General features: G+C 56.2%; 2 protein-coding genes across 2 annotated transcripts in view; one reads left to right on the forward strand and one right to left on the reverse strand.

The window, feature by feature from the left end:
- Window positions 1-1,220: 1,220 nt before the first annotated feature.
- On the reverse strand, window positions 1,221-4,589 carry LRRC14 (leucine rich repeat containing 14). Its single transcript, XM_068395741.1, has 4 exons — window positions 4,532-4,589; window positions 3,562-3,896; window positions 2,008-2,643; window positions 1,221-1,927 (listed from the first exon to the last, which is right to left on the reverse strand). Exons 1-4 carry the CDS (start codon window positions 4,580-4,582, stop codon window positions 1,360-1,362), a joined length of 1,590 nt encoding a protein of 529 aa, XP_068251842.1. The 5' UTR covers window positions 4,583-4,589; the 3' UTR covers window positions 1,221-1,359.
- A 277-nt stretch (window positions 4,590-4,866) lies between these two features.
- The window catches only part of RECQL4 (RecQ like helicase 4), a 13,961-nt gene continuing 621 nt past the window's right edge, over window positions 4,867-18,206 (forward strand). Inside the window, exons 1-15 of the mRNA XM_068397226.1 lie at window positions 4,867-4,950; window positions 6,161-6,194; window positions 7,857-7,957; window positions 11,181-11,324; window positions 11,654-12,384; window positions 12,777-12,876; window positions 13,468-13,594; window positions 13,903-14,028; window positions 15,003-15,152; window positions 15,236-15,328; window positions 15,440-15,576; window positions 15,769-15,852; window positions 15,939-16,127; window positions 17,641-17,823; window positions 18,118-18,204. Coding sequence (XP_068253327.1) covers window positions 4,867-4,950; window positions 6,161-6,194; window positions 7,857-7,957; window positions 11,181-11,324; window positions 11,654-12,384; window positions 12,777-12,876; window positions 13,468-13,594; window positions 13,903-14,028; window positions 15,003-15,152; window positions 15,236-15,328; window positions 15,440-15,576; window positions 15,769-15,852; window positions 15,939-16,127; window positions 17,641-17,823; window positions 18,118-18,204 — 2,370 coding nt within the window. The remainder of the gene's footprint in view (window positions 4,951-6,160; window positions 6,195-7,856; window positions 7,958-11,180; window positions 11,325-11,653; window positions 12,385-12,776; window positions 12,877-13,467; window positions 13,595-13,902; window positions 14,029-15,002; window positions 15,153-15,235; window positions 15,329-15,439; window positions 15,577-15,768; window positions 15,853-15,938; window positions 16,128-17,640; window positions 17,824-18,117; window positions 18,205-18,206) is intronic.

Here is an 18,206-nt window from a genome sequence, read left to right on the forward strand (position 1 = left end):
GAACGCCGGATTGGGGGGGGAAACGCCGGATTTGGGGGGGGGGAACGCCGGATTGGGGGGGGGGAAACGCCGGATTTGGGGGGGGAAACGCCGGATTTGGGGGGGGAAACCCCGGATTTGGGGGAGGAAACGCCGGATTGGGGGGGGGGAACGCCGGATTGGGGGGGGGGGAACGCCGGATTGGGGGGAGGAAACGCCGGATTGGGGGGAGGAAACGCCGGATTGGGGGGGGGAAAAGGCGGATTGGGGGGAGGAAACGCCGGATTTGGGGGGAGGAAACGCCGGATTTGGGGGGGAAACGCCGGATTGGGGGGAGGAAACGCCGGATTTGGGGGGGAAACGCCGGATTGGGGGAGGAAACGCCAGATTTGGGGGGGAAACGCCGGATGTCGGGGGGAAACGCCAGATTTGGGGGGAAACGCCAGATTTGGGGGGGGAAACGCCGGATTGGGGGGGGGAAACGCCAGATTGGGGGGGGGAAACGCCAGATTGGGGGGGAAACGCCGGATTGGGGGGGGGAACGCCGGATTGGGGGGGGGAACGCCGGATTGGGGGGGGAAACGCCGGATTTGGGGGGGGAAAACGCCGGATTTGGGGGGGAAACGCCGGATTGGGGGGAGGAAACGCCGGATTGGGGGGGGAAACGCCGGATTGGGGGGGGAAACGGTGGATGGGGGGGGGAAACGGTGGATGGGGGGGGGGGAAACGCCGGATTGGGGGAGGAAACACCAGATTTGGGGGGGGGAAACGCCGGATTTGGGGGAGGAAACGCCGGATTGGGGGGGGAAACGCCGGACTGGGGGGGGAAACGCCGGACTGGGGGGGGGAAACGCCGGACTGGGGGGAGGAAACGCCGGATTGGGGGGGGAAACGCCGGATTGGGGGGGGAAACGCCGGATTGGGGGAGGAAACGCCGGATTGGGGGGGGGAAACGCCGGATGGGGGGGGGAAAACGGTGGATGGGGGGGGGAAACGCCGGATTGGAGGGGGAAACGCCGGACTGGGGGGGGAAACGCCGGACTGGGGGGAGGAAACGCCGGACTGGGGGGGGAAACGCCGGATTTGGGGAGGAAACGCCGGATTTGGGGAGGAAACGCCGGATTTGGGGGGGGAGGAAACGCCAGATTTGGGGGGGAAACGCCGGATTGGGGGGAGGAAACGCCGGATTGGGGGGAGGAAACGCCGGATTGGGGGGGGAAACGCCAGATTGGGGGGGGAAACGCCAGATTGGGGGGGGGAAACGCCGGATTGGGGGGGGAAACGCCGGATTTGGGGGAGGAAACACCAGATTTGGGGAGGAAGGAGGGGTGGCGGCACGGTGGTACCGCCGTGGCGGGTGGGTGGGCCGAGGGCTCCGAGCTACAAGGTGAAGTAGTCCAGGGCTCCGTGGCGGCTGAGCCCGGTGGTCCAGACGGCGTCGGCTCTGCCGGAGCTCGCCAGCAGCCGGGCCAGCTCGGCGCTCACCGCGGCGAAACGTTCCTGGTCCACGGCGTCCTCGAAGAGCCACGCGGAGGGCGGCCGGGGGGGGTCCCCGCTGTAGCAGTCCACGGGGTAGGGGTAGACGACGAGGCGTAAATCCGGCAGCGCCGCGGTTTGCCGCGCCAAGGCTTTGAGGCCCGGCGTGGAGAGGGGGTTGCCGAAAAGCCCCAGGTAGCGGAGGCGGGAGCAGCGGCGCAGCGCCGGCAGCAGGGCCTCCAGGCGAGCGTCCGTGAGGCGGCACTCCATGAGGTCCAGGTGGAGGAGGGAGGGTGAAGCTTCCTCCAGGAGACGCCGGAGAAGCTGGAGAAGGTTCTCGGTGAGGTCGTGGCCGCTCAGGTCCAGCTTGCGCAGCGCGGCGGCGTGGTGGCTTTGGCAAAGGAAGGCGAGGTCGCCGGGGAGGAGGTAGCAGAAGGCCAGCTCCAAGCTCTCCAGAGGAGCCTGGAGGTCGCTGCGGGGAGCAGGGAGAGCCGTGAGCACCCCCTGAAGCCACCACCGCACCAGGAGGGGGTTCCACCACACCAAACTCACCTGAGAAGCTGCCTCAGTTTCCCCGAAAGCCTCGAGGAGCCCAAGTTGAGCTCCTTGAGGCCCGGCAGCCTGCCCAGCTGCGCGGCGAGGCACCGGAGGCCAGCGTCGGGCACGGCGGCCGGGCGCCGCACGTCCACGTTGCTGTAGGGCAGCTTGAGGCTGAGGAGGTCGGTGAAGGCGGCGAGGCGCGGCAAAACGGCGCAGAGCCCCGCCAGCCCCAGGTTGTTGAAGCGCAGGTCGACCCGGCGCACGCCCGAAGGGTCCAAGGACTCCAGCAAACTCACGGTGCCGGCGACGGAGAGCTCCTCGGCGTGGAAGTCGCGGCACTTGAGGCGCAGGGGGCCGGTGGCGGCGGCGCCGAGGGCGTCCCGCAGGACGCCGAAGGACGTGCCGTTAACGAAGAGATCGGCGCGGACGTCCACGGCGACGGGTAGAGGGGAGGCCGAGGGGCCCGAGGGGCCTTTGCGGCGCTTGGAAGAGCGTTTGAGGCACTCGCCGTGGTGTTTGGAGACCTCGAGGCAGGCTTTGGCCAAGGCCACCGTGCCGGACCACAGGCTCATCCCCTCCGGGCCGCGGTCGGTGTCGTCGTCCTGGAGGCCCGTCATGTCCAGCAGCCGCAGGCGGCACCGGCGCTCGCTGGGGGAAGAGGAGAATCACCGAATCAACCAGGTCATCGAGTCCAACCGTTGCCCTGACACCACCATGGCAACTAGACCAGGGCACTAAGTGCCATGTCCAGGCTTTTCTTAAATCCCTCCAGAGATGGTGACTCCACCACCTCCCTGGGCAGCCCCTTCCAATGGCTAATGACCCTTGCTGAGAAGAAATGCTTCCTAATGTCCAACCTGAACCTCACCATCACTCCATGCCCTTGTACAAAGTCCCTCTCCAGCTTTCCTGTAGCCCCTTCAGGCACTGGAAGGTGCTAGAAGGTCTCCCCACAGCCTTCTCTTCTCCAGGCTGAACAGCCCCAGCTCTCTCAGCCTGTCTCCAGAGCAGAGGGGCTCCAGCCCTCTGAGCATCTCCGTGCCTCCTCTGGACTTGCCCCAACAGCTCCGTGTCCTTCTTATACCCAACCTAACCCTCCCCTGGCACAACTTGAGGCCGGTTCCTCTCGTCCCATCGCTTGTTCCCTGGGAGAAGAGACCAACCCCCCCTCGCTACACCCTCCTTTCAGGCAGTTGTAGGGAGCGAGAAGGTCTCTCCTCAGCCTCCTTTTCTCCGCACTAAACCCCCCCAGGTCCCTCAGCCGCTCCCATCACACTTGTGCTCCAGACCCTTCACCAGCCCCGTTGCCCTTCTCTGGACTCGCTCCAGCACCTCAAGGTCTTGCTTGTCGTGAGGGGCCCAAAACTGCACCCAGGATTCGAGGTGCGGCCTCACCAGTGCCAATCCCTGCCCTGGTCCTGCTAGCCACACTAGTGCTGGTACAAGCCAGGATGCTGGTGGCCTTCTTGGCTGGCTCAAGGTGATCATCATCACCTCCTGTCACCCTGAGGAGGAAGAAAACGCCTCCTGCCCATCCCTAGAGGAGCTTGGCATCGCGGCACCCACCTCGTGCCGCAGCAGGACTCCTCCAGCGCCCGGCAGAGGTGCCCCACGACGGCCGAGATGACCGCCTGGACGCAGGGTTTGCTGGGTTTCTCCTCCAGGAACGGGTGAGGACCGCGGTGGCCCAAAAGGCGTTGGAAGCTGAGGACGGGGAAGGGCCACGTGGCCACCAGGTCCCTCAACGCCAGCGTGCGCCCGTCCAGGAAAGCCGCTCGGAAGAGGACGGGGTAGAGCTCGGCGGGGAGCAGGGCGAGGGCGCGGCGGGCGCCGGGGCGGTGGCTCAGGAGGCGGCGGGCGCAGAGGAAGACGAGGGAGTGCATGGCGGCGGCACCGGGGGGCTGCAGGGCGGGGGGGACAGGCAGGAGGGGAGGTTGGGGGGAGCACTGGGACCCCCCCAGCACCCATAACCCACCCCCCCATCACAGGGAGCACCCATAACCCACCCCCCCATCACAGCCCCCCCCCCCCTGCACCCATAACCCCCCCAAAATCACAGGGACCACCCCGGCACCCATAGCCCCCACTCCATCACTGGGACCCCCCCAGCACCCCTAACTCACCCCCAATCACAGGGACCCCCCCAGCACCCCTAACCCCCCCCAAAATCACAGGGACCCCCCCCCAGCACCCATAACCCACCCACCCATCACAGACCCCCCCCCTGCACCCATAACCCCCCCAAAATCACAGGGACCACCCCGGCACCCATAGCCCCCACTCCATCACTGGGACCCCCCCAGCACCCCTAACTCACCCCCAATCACAGGGACCCCCCCAGCACCCCTAACCCCCCCCAAAATCACAGGGACCCCCCCCAGCACCCATAACCCACCCCCCCAAAGTCACAGGGACCCCCCCAGCACCCATAACCCACCCCCCAATCACAGGGACCCCCTTAGCACCCATAACGCACCCCCCCATCACAGCCCCCCCCAGCACCCATAAGCCCCCCCCCAACATGGCGGCCGCTCACCGCAGCCCCCCACCCTCCGTCTCTCCCCGCTCCCGCCGCACTTCCGGGCATGCGCGTTCCCGCCCCTTCACCGCTCTTCGCCAATCAGCGAGCGAGACCCACCCGGAGAGGCGGTGCCTAGCGTTGTCCCTCCGCTACGCCACAGCTCTTCATCCTTCTATTGGCTCCCGCCGCTTTCCATCACTTTTCCGCCTCTCCCATTGGCTGCGGCGCGGCGGGAGCGGGAGGTTCGCTCTCCCGCCGCTCTGAGGCGCGGCCGCCTCGGTTCCCCCGCGGGCGGCTCCGGGACCCCCCGGAGGCCTCGGACCGCCCCCCGGGACCCCCCCCGGGGCTCCATGGAGCGGCAGCGGGAGGTGAAGGCCCTGCTGAAGCGGTGGGAAGCGGCCTTCCTCCGGGAGCGGCGGCGGAGGCCCACGCAGGTGCGGGGTGGCGGCGGGGGGGGGATGTGGAGAAGGCCCCTTCCCCTGAGGCCCCTTCCCCTGGGGCCCCTTCCCCTGGGGCCCCTTCCCCTGGGGCCCCTTCCCCTGGGGCCCCTTCCATGAGGGGCTTCCATGAGGGGCTTCCATGAGGGGCTTCCATGAGGGGCTTCCATGGGGCCCTTCCATGAGGGGCTTCCATGAGGGGCTTCCATGGGGGGCTTCCATGAGGCCCTTCCCCTGGGGGCCCTTCCCCTGGGGGCCCTTCCCCTGGGGGCCCTTCCCCGGGGGGCCCTTCCCCGGGGGGCCCTTCCCCGGGGGGCCCCTCTTGTACCTAAAGAAAGAGTCTGGTTCTGTCTTCACAACCTCCTGTACATACAGATGAGACACCCCCATCCTTGTCTTCTCCAGCTCCGTCAGCCTCTTCTCGCGTATCATCTGTGTCGGGTCCTGCCCTTGGGGCACAACAACCCCCCGCACCGCTACAGGCTGGGGGAGAGGGGCTGGAAAGTGCCTGGGGGTGTTGGTCGGTGGCAGCTGGATATGAGCCAGCAGTGTGCCCAGGTGGCCAAGAAGGCCACCAGCATCCTGGCTTGTACCAGCACTAGTGTGGCCAGCAGGACCAGGGCAGGGATTGGCACTGGTGAGGCCGCACCTCGAATCCTGGGTGCAGTTTTGGGCCCCTCACGACAAGCAAGACCTTGAGGTGCTGGAGCGAGTCCAGAGAAGGGCAACGGGGCTGGGGAAGGGTCTGGAGCACAAGTGTGATGAGGAGCGGCTGAGGGACCTGGGGGTGTTTAGTGTGGAGAAAAGGAGGCTGAGGGGAGACCTTCTCGCTCCCTACAACTGCCTGAAAGGAGGGTGTAGCGAGGGGGGGGTCGGTCTCTTCTCCCAGGTAACAAGGGACAGGACGAGAGGAACCGGCCTCAAGTTGCCCCAGGGGAGGGTTAGATTGGAGATCAGGGACAATTTCTCCATGGAAAGGGTTGTCAAGCGCTGGCACAGGCTGCCCAGGGCAGTGGTGGAGTCCCCATCCCTGGGGGGATTTAAAAGCCGTGTAGATGTGGTGCTGAGGGACATGGGTTAGTGGTGGGCTTCTTTTAAAAAAAAACCCCAAAACAGTAAAAAAACCCCCAACTCTCGTTCTACTGTAGCAGAAAATAATGATTTCCCCCAGCCCGCAGTAACGCTCTCTGCTGTGCTTCCCTCGCAGGCCGACATCGACGCGGCTCCGGAGGAGACCAGGCGTGAGTGCCAGCCCTGTCACCCCCCACCCCAGGGGTTGTTTTAGGGTCCTAGGGGGTTGTTTTAGGGTCCTGGGGGGTTATTTTAGGGTCCTAGGTGGGTATTTTACAGTCTTAGGAGGTTATTTTAGGTTCTTAGAGGGTTATTTTAGGGTCCTGGAGTTTATTTTAGGTTCTTAGGGAGTTACTTTAGGGTCTTAGGGGGTATTTTAGTATCCTGGGGTTGTATTTTGGGGTCTTGGGGGGTTATTTTGGGGTCTTGGGGGGTTATTTTGGGGTCTTGGGGGGTTATTTTAGGGTCCTAGTGGGATATTTTAGATTCTTAGGGAGTTACTTTAGAGTCTTAGGGGGTATTTTAGTGTCCTGGGGGATTATTTTAGGGTCTTAGGGGGTTAGTTTAGGGTCCTGGGGGTTAGTTTAGGGTCCTAGGGGTCATTTTAGGTTCTTAGAGGGTTATTTTAAGGTCCTGTGGGTTATTTTAGGGTCTTAGGGAGTTGTTTTAGGGTCTTAGGGGGTTGTTTTAGTGTCCTGGGGGAGTATTTTAGGGTCCTAGTGGGGTATTTTAGGGTCTTAGGGGGTTAGTTTAGGGTCCTGGCGGTTAGTTTAGGGTCCTAGGGGGTTATTTTAGGGTCTTGAGGGGTTATTTTAGTGTCCTGGGGTTGTATTTTAGGGTCCTAGGGAGTTATTTTAGTGTCCTGGGGGAGTGTTTTAGTGTCCTGGGGGAGTGTTTTAGTGTCCTGGGGGAGTATTTTAGGGTCCTAGGGTGTTGTTTTAGGGTTCTGGGGGTCATTTTAGGTTCTTAGAGGGTTATTTTAAGGTCCTGTGGGTTATTTTAGGGTCTTAGGGGGTATTTTAGGGTTTTAGGGAGTCGTTTTAGGGTCTTAGGGGGTTGTTTTAGTGTCCTGGGGGAGTATTTTAGGGTCCTAGTGGGGTATTTTAGGGTCTTAGGGGGTTAGTTTAGGGTCCTGGCGGTTAGTTTAGGGTCCTAGGGGGTTATTTTAGGGTCTTAAGGGGTTATTTTAGTGTCCTGGGGTTGTATTTTAGGGTCCTAGTGGGGTATTTTAGATTCTTAGGGAGTTATTTTAGGGTCTTGGGGGGTGCTTTAGTGTCCTGGGGTTGTATTTTGGCATCTTAGGGGGTTATTTTGGTGTCCTGGGGGGTTATTTTGGGGTCTATGGGGGTATTTTAGGGCCCTGGGTTTGTATTTTTGGGTCTTAGGGGCTTATTTTGGGGTCTTAGGGGGTATTTTAGTGTCCTGGGGTTGTATTTTGGGTTCCTAGGGGGTTATTTTAGGGTCCTAGGGAGTTATTTTAGGGTCCTGGGGGAGTATTTTAGGGTCCTGGGGGAGTATTTTAGGGTCCTGGGGGGATATTTTAGGGTCCTAGGGGGATATTTTAGGTTATTAGGGGGTTATTTTAGGGTCCTGGGGGTTATTTTAGGGCCCTGGGTGGTGCTGGGCTCCCCCCCAGAGGCAGCTGGAGCGCTCGGCTGGAGCTGTGGGTGCCTCCTGGGTGGGGGTGACGCCTCGTGCCGAGCCGGACCCTCGTCATCGGGCTGGTTTGGGCTCGGGGGGGGGTCTTTGGTGACCCAGATGGTGTGGAAAGCGCCGGGGTTTTCCGGTAAGTTCCAGATATCCCAAACCCTGACCTTGACCTTGTGTCTCAGGGCTCTACAAGGAGTACAAGGTGCTCAAGGAGCAGAGAGAGGGCTCGGATCCCGCCCGGCTCGGCCCCTCCTGCCACCCGGAGACCCCGACGGCGGAGCAGGTACCGCAGAACCCCCCCGCTCGGTTCTCTAACGGGGTTTTAATTGATCTTAGCGGGGAATAATTATCTAATTAACACCATAAAATGTGTATTTGTGGATGGACAACGCGCCCCGAACGCGTGCTTTACGCTCGCCAGTTCCTAGTGTCCTGGGGGGAGTATTTTAGGGTCGTAGGGGGGTGTTTTAGGGCCTTAGGGGGTATTTTAGTGTCCTGGGGGTTATTTTAGTGTCCTGGGGGAGTATTTTAGGGTCTTAGGGGTATTTTAGTGTCGTGGGGGGGAGTATTTTAGGGTCCTGGGCGTTATTTTAGGGACTTAGAAGGTATTTTAGTGTCCTGGGGGAGTATTTTAGGGTGTGAGGGGGTTATTTTAGGGTCCTGGGGGTTATTTTAGGGTCTTACAGGGGTATTTTAGGGTCCTGGGCGTAGTTTTAGGGGGTATTTTATGGTCTTAGGCAGGTATTTTAGTGTCCTGGGGGAGTATTTTAGGGTCTTAGAGGGCTGTTTTAGGGTTTTAGGGGTTATTTTAGGGCCCTGGGGGTTATTTTAGAGTCTTAGGGGGTATTTTAGGGTCCTGGGTGTAGTTTTAGGGGTATTTTATGGTTTTAGGTGGGTATTTTAGTGTCCTGGGGGAGTATTTTAGGGTCTTACAGGGGTGTTTTAGGGTCCTGGGCGTTGTTTTAGGGGGTAATTTATTGTCTTATGCAGGTATTTTAGTGTCCTGGGTGTATCTTAGGGTCTTGGGGGGGTGTTTTAGGGTCTTGGGGGGTTATTTTAGGGTCTTGGGGGGGTTATTTTAGGGTCTTGGGGGGGTTATTTTAATGTTCTGGGGGAGTATTTTAGGGTCTTAGGTGGGTATTTTAGGGTCCTGGGAGTTATTTTAGGGTCTTAGGGGGCATTTTACTGTCCTGACAGCATTTTAGGGTCCTAGAGGGTTATTTTAGGTTATTTTAGACCCCCCCCCCCCCCCCGATGATGAGGGTCCGTCACGAGGTGTCACCCCCACCCAGGAGGCACCCACAGCTCCGGCCGAGCGCTACAGCTGCCTCTGGGGGGGAGCCCAGCACCCCCCAGGGCCCTAAAATAACCCCTTAATTTTGGACTTAACAGGTTTTTGGATTTAAAATTTTGAATTCAACGGGTTATTACATTTAAAAGTGTGGATTTAACGGGTTTGGGATTAAATTTTTGCATTTAATGGGGTTTTGGATTTAATGATTTGAATTTAACAGGGTTTTTGGATTTAAAACTTTGGATTTAGTAGGTTTTTAGATTTAAAATTGTGAATTTAGTAGGTTTTTGGATTTAAAACTCTGAATTTAGCAGGTTTTAGATTTAAAATTGTGGATTTAGCAGGTTTTTGGATTTCAGATTTTGAATTTAATGGGTTTGGGATTTAATTTTTGCATTTAATGGGTTTTTGGGTTTAATGATTTGGATTTAGCAGGTTTTGGGAGTTTAAAACTGAATTTAACAGAGTTTTTGAATTTAAAGCTTTGAATTTAGTAGTTTTTTTGATTTGAAATTGTGAATTTAGAAGATTTTTGGATTTAAAAGTGTGGATTTAACTGGTTTGGGATTTAATTTTTGCATTAAATGGGTTTTTGGATTTAATGATTGTGGATTTAACAGGGTTTGGGGGCTTAAAACTTTGAATTTAACAGAGTTTTGGGATTTAAAATTGTAGATTTGGCAGGTTTTTGGATTTAAAATTGTGGATTTAATGGGTTTGGGATTTAATTTTTGCATTTAATGGGTTTTTGGATTTAATGGTTTTGAATTTAGCAGGTTTGGGGATTTTAAATTGTGGATATAGCAGTTTTCTGGTTTTAAAATTTTGAATTTAGCAGGTTTTTACATTTAAAATTGTGGATTTAATGGTATTTTGGGTTTTAAAATTTTGAATTTAACAAATTTTTGGATTTAAAACTCTGAATTTAGCAGGTTTTAGATTTAAAATTGTGGATTTAACAGGTTTGGGATTTAATTTTTGCATTTAATGGGTTTTTGGACTTAATGATTTGGATTTAACAGGGTTTGGGGATTTAAAACTTTGAATTTAACAGAGTATTTTGATTTGAGAGTGTGAATTTAACAGGTTTTTACATTTAAAATTGTGGATTTAGCAGGTTTTGGGATTTAAAATTTTGAATTTAATGGGTTTGGGATTTAATTTTTACGTTTAACGGGTTTTTGGATTTAATGGTTTGGATTTAGCAGGTATGGGGATTTAAAATTGTGGATTTGGCAGTTTTTTGGGTTTAAAATTTTGAATTTAGCAGGTTTTTGGATTTAAAACTTTGAATTTAGCAAGTTTTAGATTTAAAATTGTGGATTTAGCAGGTTTTTGGATTTAAAATTCTGGATTTAATGGGTTTGGGATTTAATTTTTGCATTTAATGGGTTTTGGGATTTAATGATTGTGGATTTAACAGGGGTTTGGGATTTAAAACTTTGAATTTAGCAGGTTTTTTGATTTAAAAGTGTGGATTTAACAGGTTTTTACATTTAAAGTTGTGGATTTAGCAGGTTTTTGGATTTAATGGTTTGGATTTAACAGGGTTTGGGGATTTAAAACTTTGAATTTAACAGAGTTTTTGGATTTAAAACTTTGAATTTAGCAGGTTTTAGATTTAAAATTGTAGATTTAACAGGTTTTTTGATTTAATTTTTGCATTTAATGGGCTTTGGGATTTAATGGTTTGGATTTAGCAGGTTTTTGGATTTAAAACTCTGAATTTAGCAAGTTTTAGATTTAAAATTGTGGATTTAGCAGGTTTTTGGATTTCAGATTTTGAATTTAATGGGTTTGGGATTTAATTTTTGCATTTGATGGGTTTTTGGATTTAATGATTTGGATTTAACAGGGTTTGGGGATTTAAAACTTGAATTTAACAGATGTTTTGGATTTAAAATTATGAATTTAGCAGGTTTTTTGATTTGAAAGTGTGAATTTAACAAGTTTTTACATTTACAATGTGGATTTAACAGGTTTTTGGATTTAAAATTTTGAATTTAACAGATTTTTGTATTTAAAACTTTGAATTTAACAGGTTTTAGATTTAAAATTGTGGATTTAATGGTTTTTTGGATTTAAAACTTTGAATTTAACAGAGTTATTGGATTTAAAATTGTGGATTTAATGGGTTTGGGATTTAATTTTTGCATTTAATGGGTTTTTGGATTTAATGGTTTGGATTTAATGGTTCATGGTGTCGTTGCAGGTGCCGGACTCGGGTTCTTGGGGCGCCCACCTGAACCGGCAGCCGAGAGCCCCCGGGCCGAGCCCCCGCGGCCGCCCCATGCCCGAAGCCTCGGCGCAGTATTATGGGATGAAGCTGAAATCCAAACTGGGAGCTACTGGGAAGGTCAGGGCTGGGTGGGGATCAGCAACAAGAGAATCCCAGAGTCAACGAGGTTGGAAGAGCCCTCTGGGCTCCTCGAGTCCAACCATTGCCCTGACACCACCATGGCAACTAGACCAGGGCACTAAGTGCCATGGCCAGGCTTTTCTTAAACCCCTCCAGAGATGGTGACTCCACCACCTCCCTTGTGACCTTTTTGGCAGAGCCCCCGGGTGGGAGCTGAGGGTGGGGAGCACCCACAAACACCAGCCAAGGTCCTGTTTGATTTACTTTGGGTGCAGAGTTTTGGAGGACGATCTGACCCCCCCATCTGTCCTTCCCCTCATCCACAGGAGCCACCCCTGACCCCACGGAGGACCCCGATTCCCAGGAGGACCTCGGCTGTCCCCAGGCTTCAAACAAATTCAGGGACAGGTGACAAAGTCACATCCCCAGCGCTGGCAGAGGCTTTGCAGAGCGAGGGCGGCGAGCCAGGAGATCTCCTCCTTCCTCCCTCGGTGTCGGGGCTGGCCCCCCTCATCCTCGCCGCGGGGATGAAGCCGCCACCGCCGCCGTCACCGAATAAATTCCAGCAGCTGAAGGAGACGGTGACACAGAGACTGGGCTCACTGGATCCCGCCTGGCTGCGGAGGTGCCAGGGGACACGTGGGGACAACAAAGGGACGATGCTGGAGGGAGAGGTGGGATGGGAGGAGGAGGAGGAGGAGAGAACGTCGGTGGGAGATGCCGGGAGGAAGAGGCTACGTGGAGGTGGTGGAGGTGGCACGGTGGCTTCCATGAAGATCAAACGGTGCCGCCGAGGCTCGGCTGAGGGAGTGTTTGGTGGTGGGGTGAAGCCAAGCAAGGAGGAAGAGGAGAAGGAGGAAGAGGAAGAAGAGAAGGAGGAAGAGGAGAAGAAGGAAGAGCACCTGGAGGAAGAGGAGAAGGAGGAAGAGCACCCAGCAGCCCAAAAGGAGAGCGGGAAGGTGTCGGATCCCTCACAAAACATCCTGGGGGAGTTGGAGGAGGAGGAGGAGGAAGAGGAGGAGAAGCCCAGACCCACCCGCAGAGCTGGTGCCACCAGGTAGGTCCTGCTGTGATTCTGTGAGGGGGTTGGAACTAGATGAGCTTTAAGGTCCCTTCCAACCCAAACCAGTCTGGGATTTGATGATTTTTGAGGGGGAAGGAATAAATTTTGGGGTTTTTTTGGGTTTTTTTTAGCCTGATTTTTGTTATTTAATTATTTTAACTTCATTTAATTATTTTTTCTGATTTAATTATTCTTATTTAACTCTTGTTATATTTTATTTCACTATTTTTTCCACACTTTTCGCCTTCGGTTGCGTTTAAGGGTCAAAATCTTTCGAGATGATTTTCCCTCAACGCCCTGTGCTGGGGGAGGACGGGGACCCCATCGCCCCCCACCCCAGACACGTGGGCATGGGGGGTTCCTAAATGAACTCTCTCTCCTCTCAGAGCACCTTTGAGGCGAGGTGGGAACTTTGTGAGGCTTAACCTGAAGAAGAAATCCTACGTCCGAGGTCCTGCCCTGCGAGGAAATCGCCTTCGCAAGCAGGTAACGTCCCACCCGGCGGCTGCTTGGTTGTGGAGACCAAGGAGGTGGGTGGTGACGGCCAACGTGGCCTCACCAAGGGCAGATCATGCCTGACAGATGTCTCCCAGGCAACCAGCGACAGGACAAGAGGACACAGCCTCAAGCTTGGCCAGGGGAGGTTCAGGTTGGACATTAGGAAGCATTTCTTCTCAGCAAGGGTCATTAGCCATTGGAAGGGGCTGCCCAGGGAGGTGGTGGAGTCACCATCTCTGGAGGGGTTTAAGAAAAGCCTGGCCATGGCACTTAGTGCCCTGGTCTAGTTGCCATGGTGGTGTCAGGGCAATGGTTGGACTTGATGAGCCCAGAGGGCTCTTCCAACCTCATTGATTCTGTGATTCAGCTTTTTTTTTTAATATCTTCCCCATTAATTAATATTTTGGGGTGAAATCCTTCAGGATCATCTCAGGGTGAGGTAGAAAACGCCCTTTTCTTTTTCAAGCTCGGTGCCTTTACGCAGCGCTTTGGCACCAACGTGAGGTAAAAATAGGATAAAATATAAAACTGATTAAAAATAAAAGTATCAAAGTAACAGGAGATGCTTTTGCCTCCCAGGTGTGGAAGCAGAAGTGGCAGAAGAAAGTGGAACAGTTTGGTGGAGGCAGATCCATCACCCGAAGCTCCGACGTCTGCTTTAGGTGCGGCGGGACGGGGCACTGGGCAGCGGCGTGTGGGCCCCGAGGTAAACCTCTGAGCACCCAATCAAACCTCTGAGCACCCAATCAAACCTCTGAGCACCCATTTAAACCTCTGAGCACCAAATTATGGGTTTTCTACACCAAAACCATGAGTTGGGTTTGGCTCTGGCTGTGCTGGAAGGATGGGAAGCATCAGTTGGGCTTTTCTACCTCCTCGCAGCTTCTTTCCGCTGGTGGTTTAAGGGTTTTCAGGGATGAATTATGGGATAATTTCAGGGATAATTGGAGGAAGAGGGTGAAAAGATGAGGCTTTAAGTGGATTTAAGTAGAGACAGGCCGTGCTTCTTGCCAGCAGAGATGGCTGCTGGCCCGCTGCCGGAGGAGGAAGGTGGCCACGCCGATGAAGAGGAGGAGACTCCTTTGCCCACGCTGGAAGAAGTGGCTCGTAGGAGCGACACCGCCTGCCGTGAGCTCTCTGGTGAGGCCCCAGGGGTTGCTGGGCTCAGAGTCACACAATCCCAGAGTGGTTGGGGTGGGAAGGGACCTCTGGAGATCATCCAGCCCATCCCCTGCCCAAACAGGGTCACCCAGAGCACGTTGCACAGGGTCGTGTCCAGGCGGGTTTGAATATCTCCAGAGAAGGAGGCTCCCGCCTTCCTGGGCAGCCTGTGCCAGGGCTCTGCCACCCTCAAAGAAGTTCCTCCTCATGTTCTGATGGAACTTCCCATGTTTGTTTGTGCCCGTTGCCCCTTGTCCTGTCACTGGGCACCACTGAGAAGAGTCTGGCCCCATCCCCTTGACACCCCCCTGAGGTATCTGTGAGCATTGATAAGATCCCCCCTCAGTCTGCTCTTCTCCAGCTGAACAGCCCCAGCTCCCTCAGCCTCTCCTCGCAGCAGAGATGCTCCAGCCCTCGGACCATCTCCGTACCCTCCCCTGGACTCTCTCCAGTAGCTCCTGGTCTCTCTTGAACTGGGGGGCCCAGAACTGCCCACAGTTACTCCAGGTGTGGCCTCACCAGGACCGTGTAAAGGGGCAGGAGAACCTCCCTCGACCTGCTGCCCACACTCTTCCTCACGCACCCCAGGACACCATTGGCCTTCCTGGCCCCAAGGGCACGTTGTTGGCTCATGGGGAACTTGGTGTCCACCAGAACCCCCAGGTCCTTCTCTCCAGTAGATCAGCCCCCAGCCTGTACTGGTGCAGGGGGTTATTCCTCCCCAGGTGCAGCACCCTACACTTGCCTTGGTTGAACTTCATGAGGTTCCTCATGAAGGAACCATGAGGTTCCTCTCCACCCAACCCTCCAGCCTGGCCGGGTCTTGCTGAGTAGCCACAATCCAAAGGTGGCTTTGGCAGCCTGGGTTTGTGCTGGGTTCCTCTGACCCCGTGGTGGTGGGTATCCAGGCAGAAGAGCTGCCTGTGGGTCCTGACCGCTGTCTTCATCCCCAGCAGAGACCAGAAGCAGCGACCAGGAAGGATCCATGAAGATTCTGGAGGCGAGGACTTACCTGGACGTGCAGAGGCCGCCGTACGAGCCGCCCACTCCCCCACCACCCGTGGAGCCCCTCTACAGCCCAGGGCTGGAGGGGAAGGTGCAAGGTACAGCTCCACGACGTTCATAGTGGGGCCTGGGGGGGTTGACCTCTCTGGCCCCCACCCAATGGGTGTCCTTACCCCCACAGAGGCCCCAGAGGAGGTGTTTGAGGCTCTGAAGGCGTTGGGCTACAGCTCCTTCCGTCCAGGCCAGGAGGTGGCCGTCATGAGGATCCTCTCAGGTGAGTGTTTCCTCCCTTCCTCCGTGGGGTTTGTGCTCCCCGTGATCCCCTCCTAGGTGGGGGGTGACCATGTTGTCCCCAAGTGACGTCCCCCACCCCTCGTTCTACCAGGCCTGTCCACGCTGGTGGTGTTATCGACCGGGATGGGGAAATCCCTTTGCTACCAGCTCCCCGCTTACCTCTACCACCGACGTTCCAAGTGCCTCACCTTGGTGGTCTCCCCGCTGGTGTCCCTGATGGATGACCAGGTATCGCTCCCACGTCCTGCTTCTCCCATCCCACGTCCTGCTTCTCCCATCCCACGTCCTGCTTCACCCATCCCTTGGACGCTGCTGGGCGTGGGGTGCTCCCAAAACAGGGAGATGGGTGTCCAAGGGGGTTGTGTCCCCACCCCAAGTCCCTCATGGCTAGCATGGCCGGGTGATGGGCTCTTCTTACAGGTATCTGGGCTACCACCATGCCTGAAGGCCGTCTGCCTCCACTCCAACATGACCAAAGCCCAGCGGGAAGCGGCGATGGAGAAGGTGAGGGATGGGGGGGCTCCAAAATCCCTGAGGAGAACCACGTGTGGAGGTAAAACCCCCCTTGTGCCGCTCTGCTCCCGGTGCAGGTGAGCCAGGGCGAGGTGCAGGTGCTGCTGCTGTCCCCCGAGGCCCTGGTCGGTGGGAGCGGATCGGGATGTGGCTACTTGCCCTCCGCCCGTCGGCTACCGCCCGTCGCCTTCGCCTGCATCGACGAAGCTCATTGTGTCTCCGAGTGGTCCCACAACTTTCGGCCCTGCTACCTGCGGCTCTGCAAGGTGAGCGGGGTGAGACCCCCCTGGGTGGCCAGACCCAAGGAGTTGGGGTGAGTGGAGCTGGTGGGACAAGTCCAGAGGAGGCCACGGAGATGGTCAGAGGGCTGGAGCCCCTCTGCTCTGGAGACAGGCTGAGAGAGCTGGGGCTGTTCAGCCTGGAGAAGAGAAGGCTGCGGGGAGACCTTCTAGTACCTTCCAGCACCTGAAGGGGCTACAGGAAAGCGGGAGAGGGGCTTTTGACAAGGGCCTGGAGTGACAGGACGAGAGGGAACGGTTTTAAACTGCAAGAGGGGAGATTGAGATGAGATGTGAGGAAGAAATTCTTGGCTGTGAGGGTGGTGAGAGCCTGGCCCAGGTTGCCCAGAGAAGCTGTGGCTGCCCCCTCCCTGGCAGGGTTCAAGGGCAGGTTGGATGAGGCTGGGAGCAACCTGGTGTGGTGGAAGGTGTCCCTGTCCGTGGCAGGGGGTTGGAAGTAGATGGGCTTTAAGGTCCCTTCCAACCCAAACCAGTCTGGGATTCAATGATTCTATGAAATCCAGTTGGTGGCCAGTCACAAGTGGTGTCCCCCAGGGCTTGGTACTGGGGCCAGTTCTGTTCAATATCTTTATCAATGATCTGGACAAGGGGATCGAGGGCACCTTCAGTGAGTTCGCAGACGACACCAAGCTGGGTGGGAGTGTTGATGTGCTGGAGGTTAGGAAGGCTCTGCAGAGGGACCTGGACAGGCTGGAGCGATGGGCCAAGGCCACTGTGTGAGGGGCAACAAGGGCAAGTGCCGGGTCCTGCCCTTGGGGCACAACAGCCCCCCGCACCGCTACAGGCTGGGGCAGAGTGGCTGGAAAGTGCCTGGTGGGAAAGGACCTGGGGGTGTTGGTCGGTGGCGGCTGGACTTGAGCCAGCAGTGTGCCCAGGGGGCCAAGAAGGCCACCAGCATCCTGGCTTGTACCAGCACTAGTGTGGCCAGCAGGACTGGGGCAGGGATTGGCACTGGTGAGGCCGCACCTCGAATCCTGGGTGCAGTTTTGGGCCCCTCACGACAAGAAAGACCTTGAGGTGCTGGAGCGAGTCCAGAGAAGGGCAACGGGGCTGGGGAAGGGTCTGGAGCACAAGTGTGATGGGAACAGCTGAGGGACCTGGGGGGGTTTAGCCTGGAGAAAAGGAGGCTGAGGGGAGACCTTCTGGCCTCAAGTTGTGCCAGGGGAGGTTTAGATTGGAGATGAGGGACAATTTCTTCCCTGAAAGGGTTGTCAAGCGCTGGCACAGGCTGCCCAGGGCAGTGGTGGAGTCCCCATCCCTGGGGGGATTTAAAAGCCATGTAGATGTGGTGCTGAGGGACGTGGGCTAGTGGTGGCCTTGGCAGTGCTGGGGTGACAGTTGGACTCGATGATCTCAAAGGTCCTTCCAACCAAAACCATTCTGTGATTCTAAGGTTGGGTCGTACCCCACGGGGAGGGAACCCACCCAGGGGTGAGGAGGGACGTGGAGCTCCCACTTTCCTCCCCCTCCTCTTGTGCAGGTTCTCCGGGATCGCTTGGGCGTCCGCTGCTTCCTGGGGCTGACGGCCACGGCCACCTTGGCTACGGCGCGGGACGTGGCCCAACACCTCGGCATCCCGGCGGAGGAGGGGATAACAGTGCGCTGCGCCGCCGTGCCGCCCAACCTGCGCCTCTCTGTCTCCATGGACAGGGACAGGGACCAGGTAGGGGATAAGAACAGGGCTCAAGAAGATCTGGGATGTCTCACAGACTCAATGAGGTTGGAAGAGCCCTCTGGGCTCCTCGAGTCCAACCATTGCCCTGACACCACCATGGCAACTAGACCAGGGCACTAAGTGCCATGGCCAGGCTTTTCTTAAACCCCTCCAGAGATGGTGACTCCACCACCTCCCTGGGCAGCCCCTTCCAATGCCTAATGACCCTTGCTGAGAAGAAATCTCCTAAAAGATCTCCAGCACTTTTTTGAGGGATCCTTCACCCCCTTTCTCCACCCCCAGGCCCTCATCTCCCTGCTCCGTGGGGAGCGTTTCGGGTGCCTGGATTCCATCATCGTCTACTGCACGCGGCGGGAGGAGACGGCTCGTGT

This window comes from Nyctibius grandis, chromosome 3 (assembly GCF_013368605.1).
Source record: "Nyctibius grandis isolate bNycGra1 chromosome 3, bNycGra1.pri, whole genome shotgun sequence".
In the NCBI taxonomy this organism is placed as follows: Eukaryota; Metazoa; Chordata; class Aves; order Nyctibiiformes; family Nyctibiidae; genus Nyctibius; species Nyctibius grandis.

Bases quoted from the DNA above. Each gene is read 5' to 3' on its own strand.
- LRRC14 (XM_068395741.1), bottom strand. From the start codon at position 4,582: ATGCCCGGAAGTGCGGCGGGAGCGGGGAGAGACGGAGGGTGGGGGGCT. The intron at 2,644-3,561 runs GTGGGTGCCGCG...CTCTTCCCCCAG, and splicing joins GAGTCCTGCTGCGGCACGAG to CGAGCGCCGGTGCCGCCTGC. The intron at 1,928-2,007 runs GTGAGTTTGGTG...TGCTCCCCGCAG, and splicing joins AAACTGAGGCAGCTTCTCAG to CGACCTCCAGGCTCCTCTGG.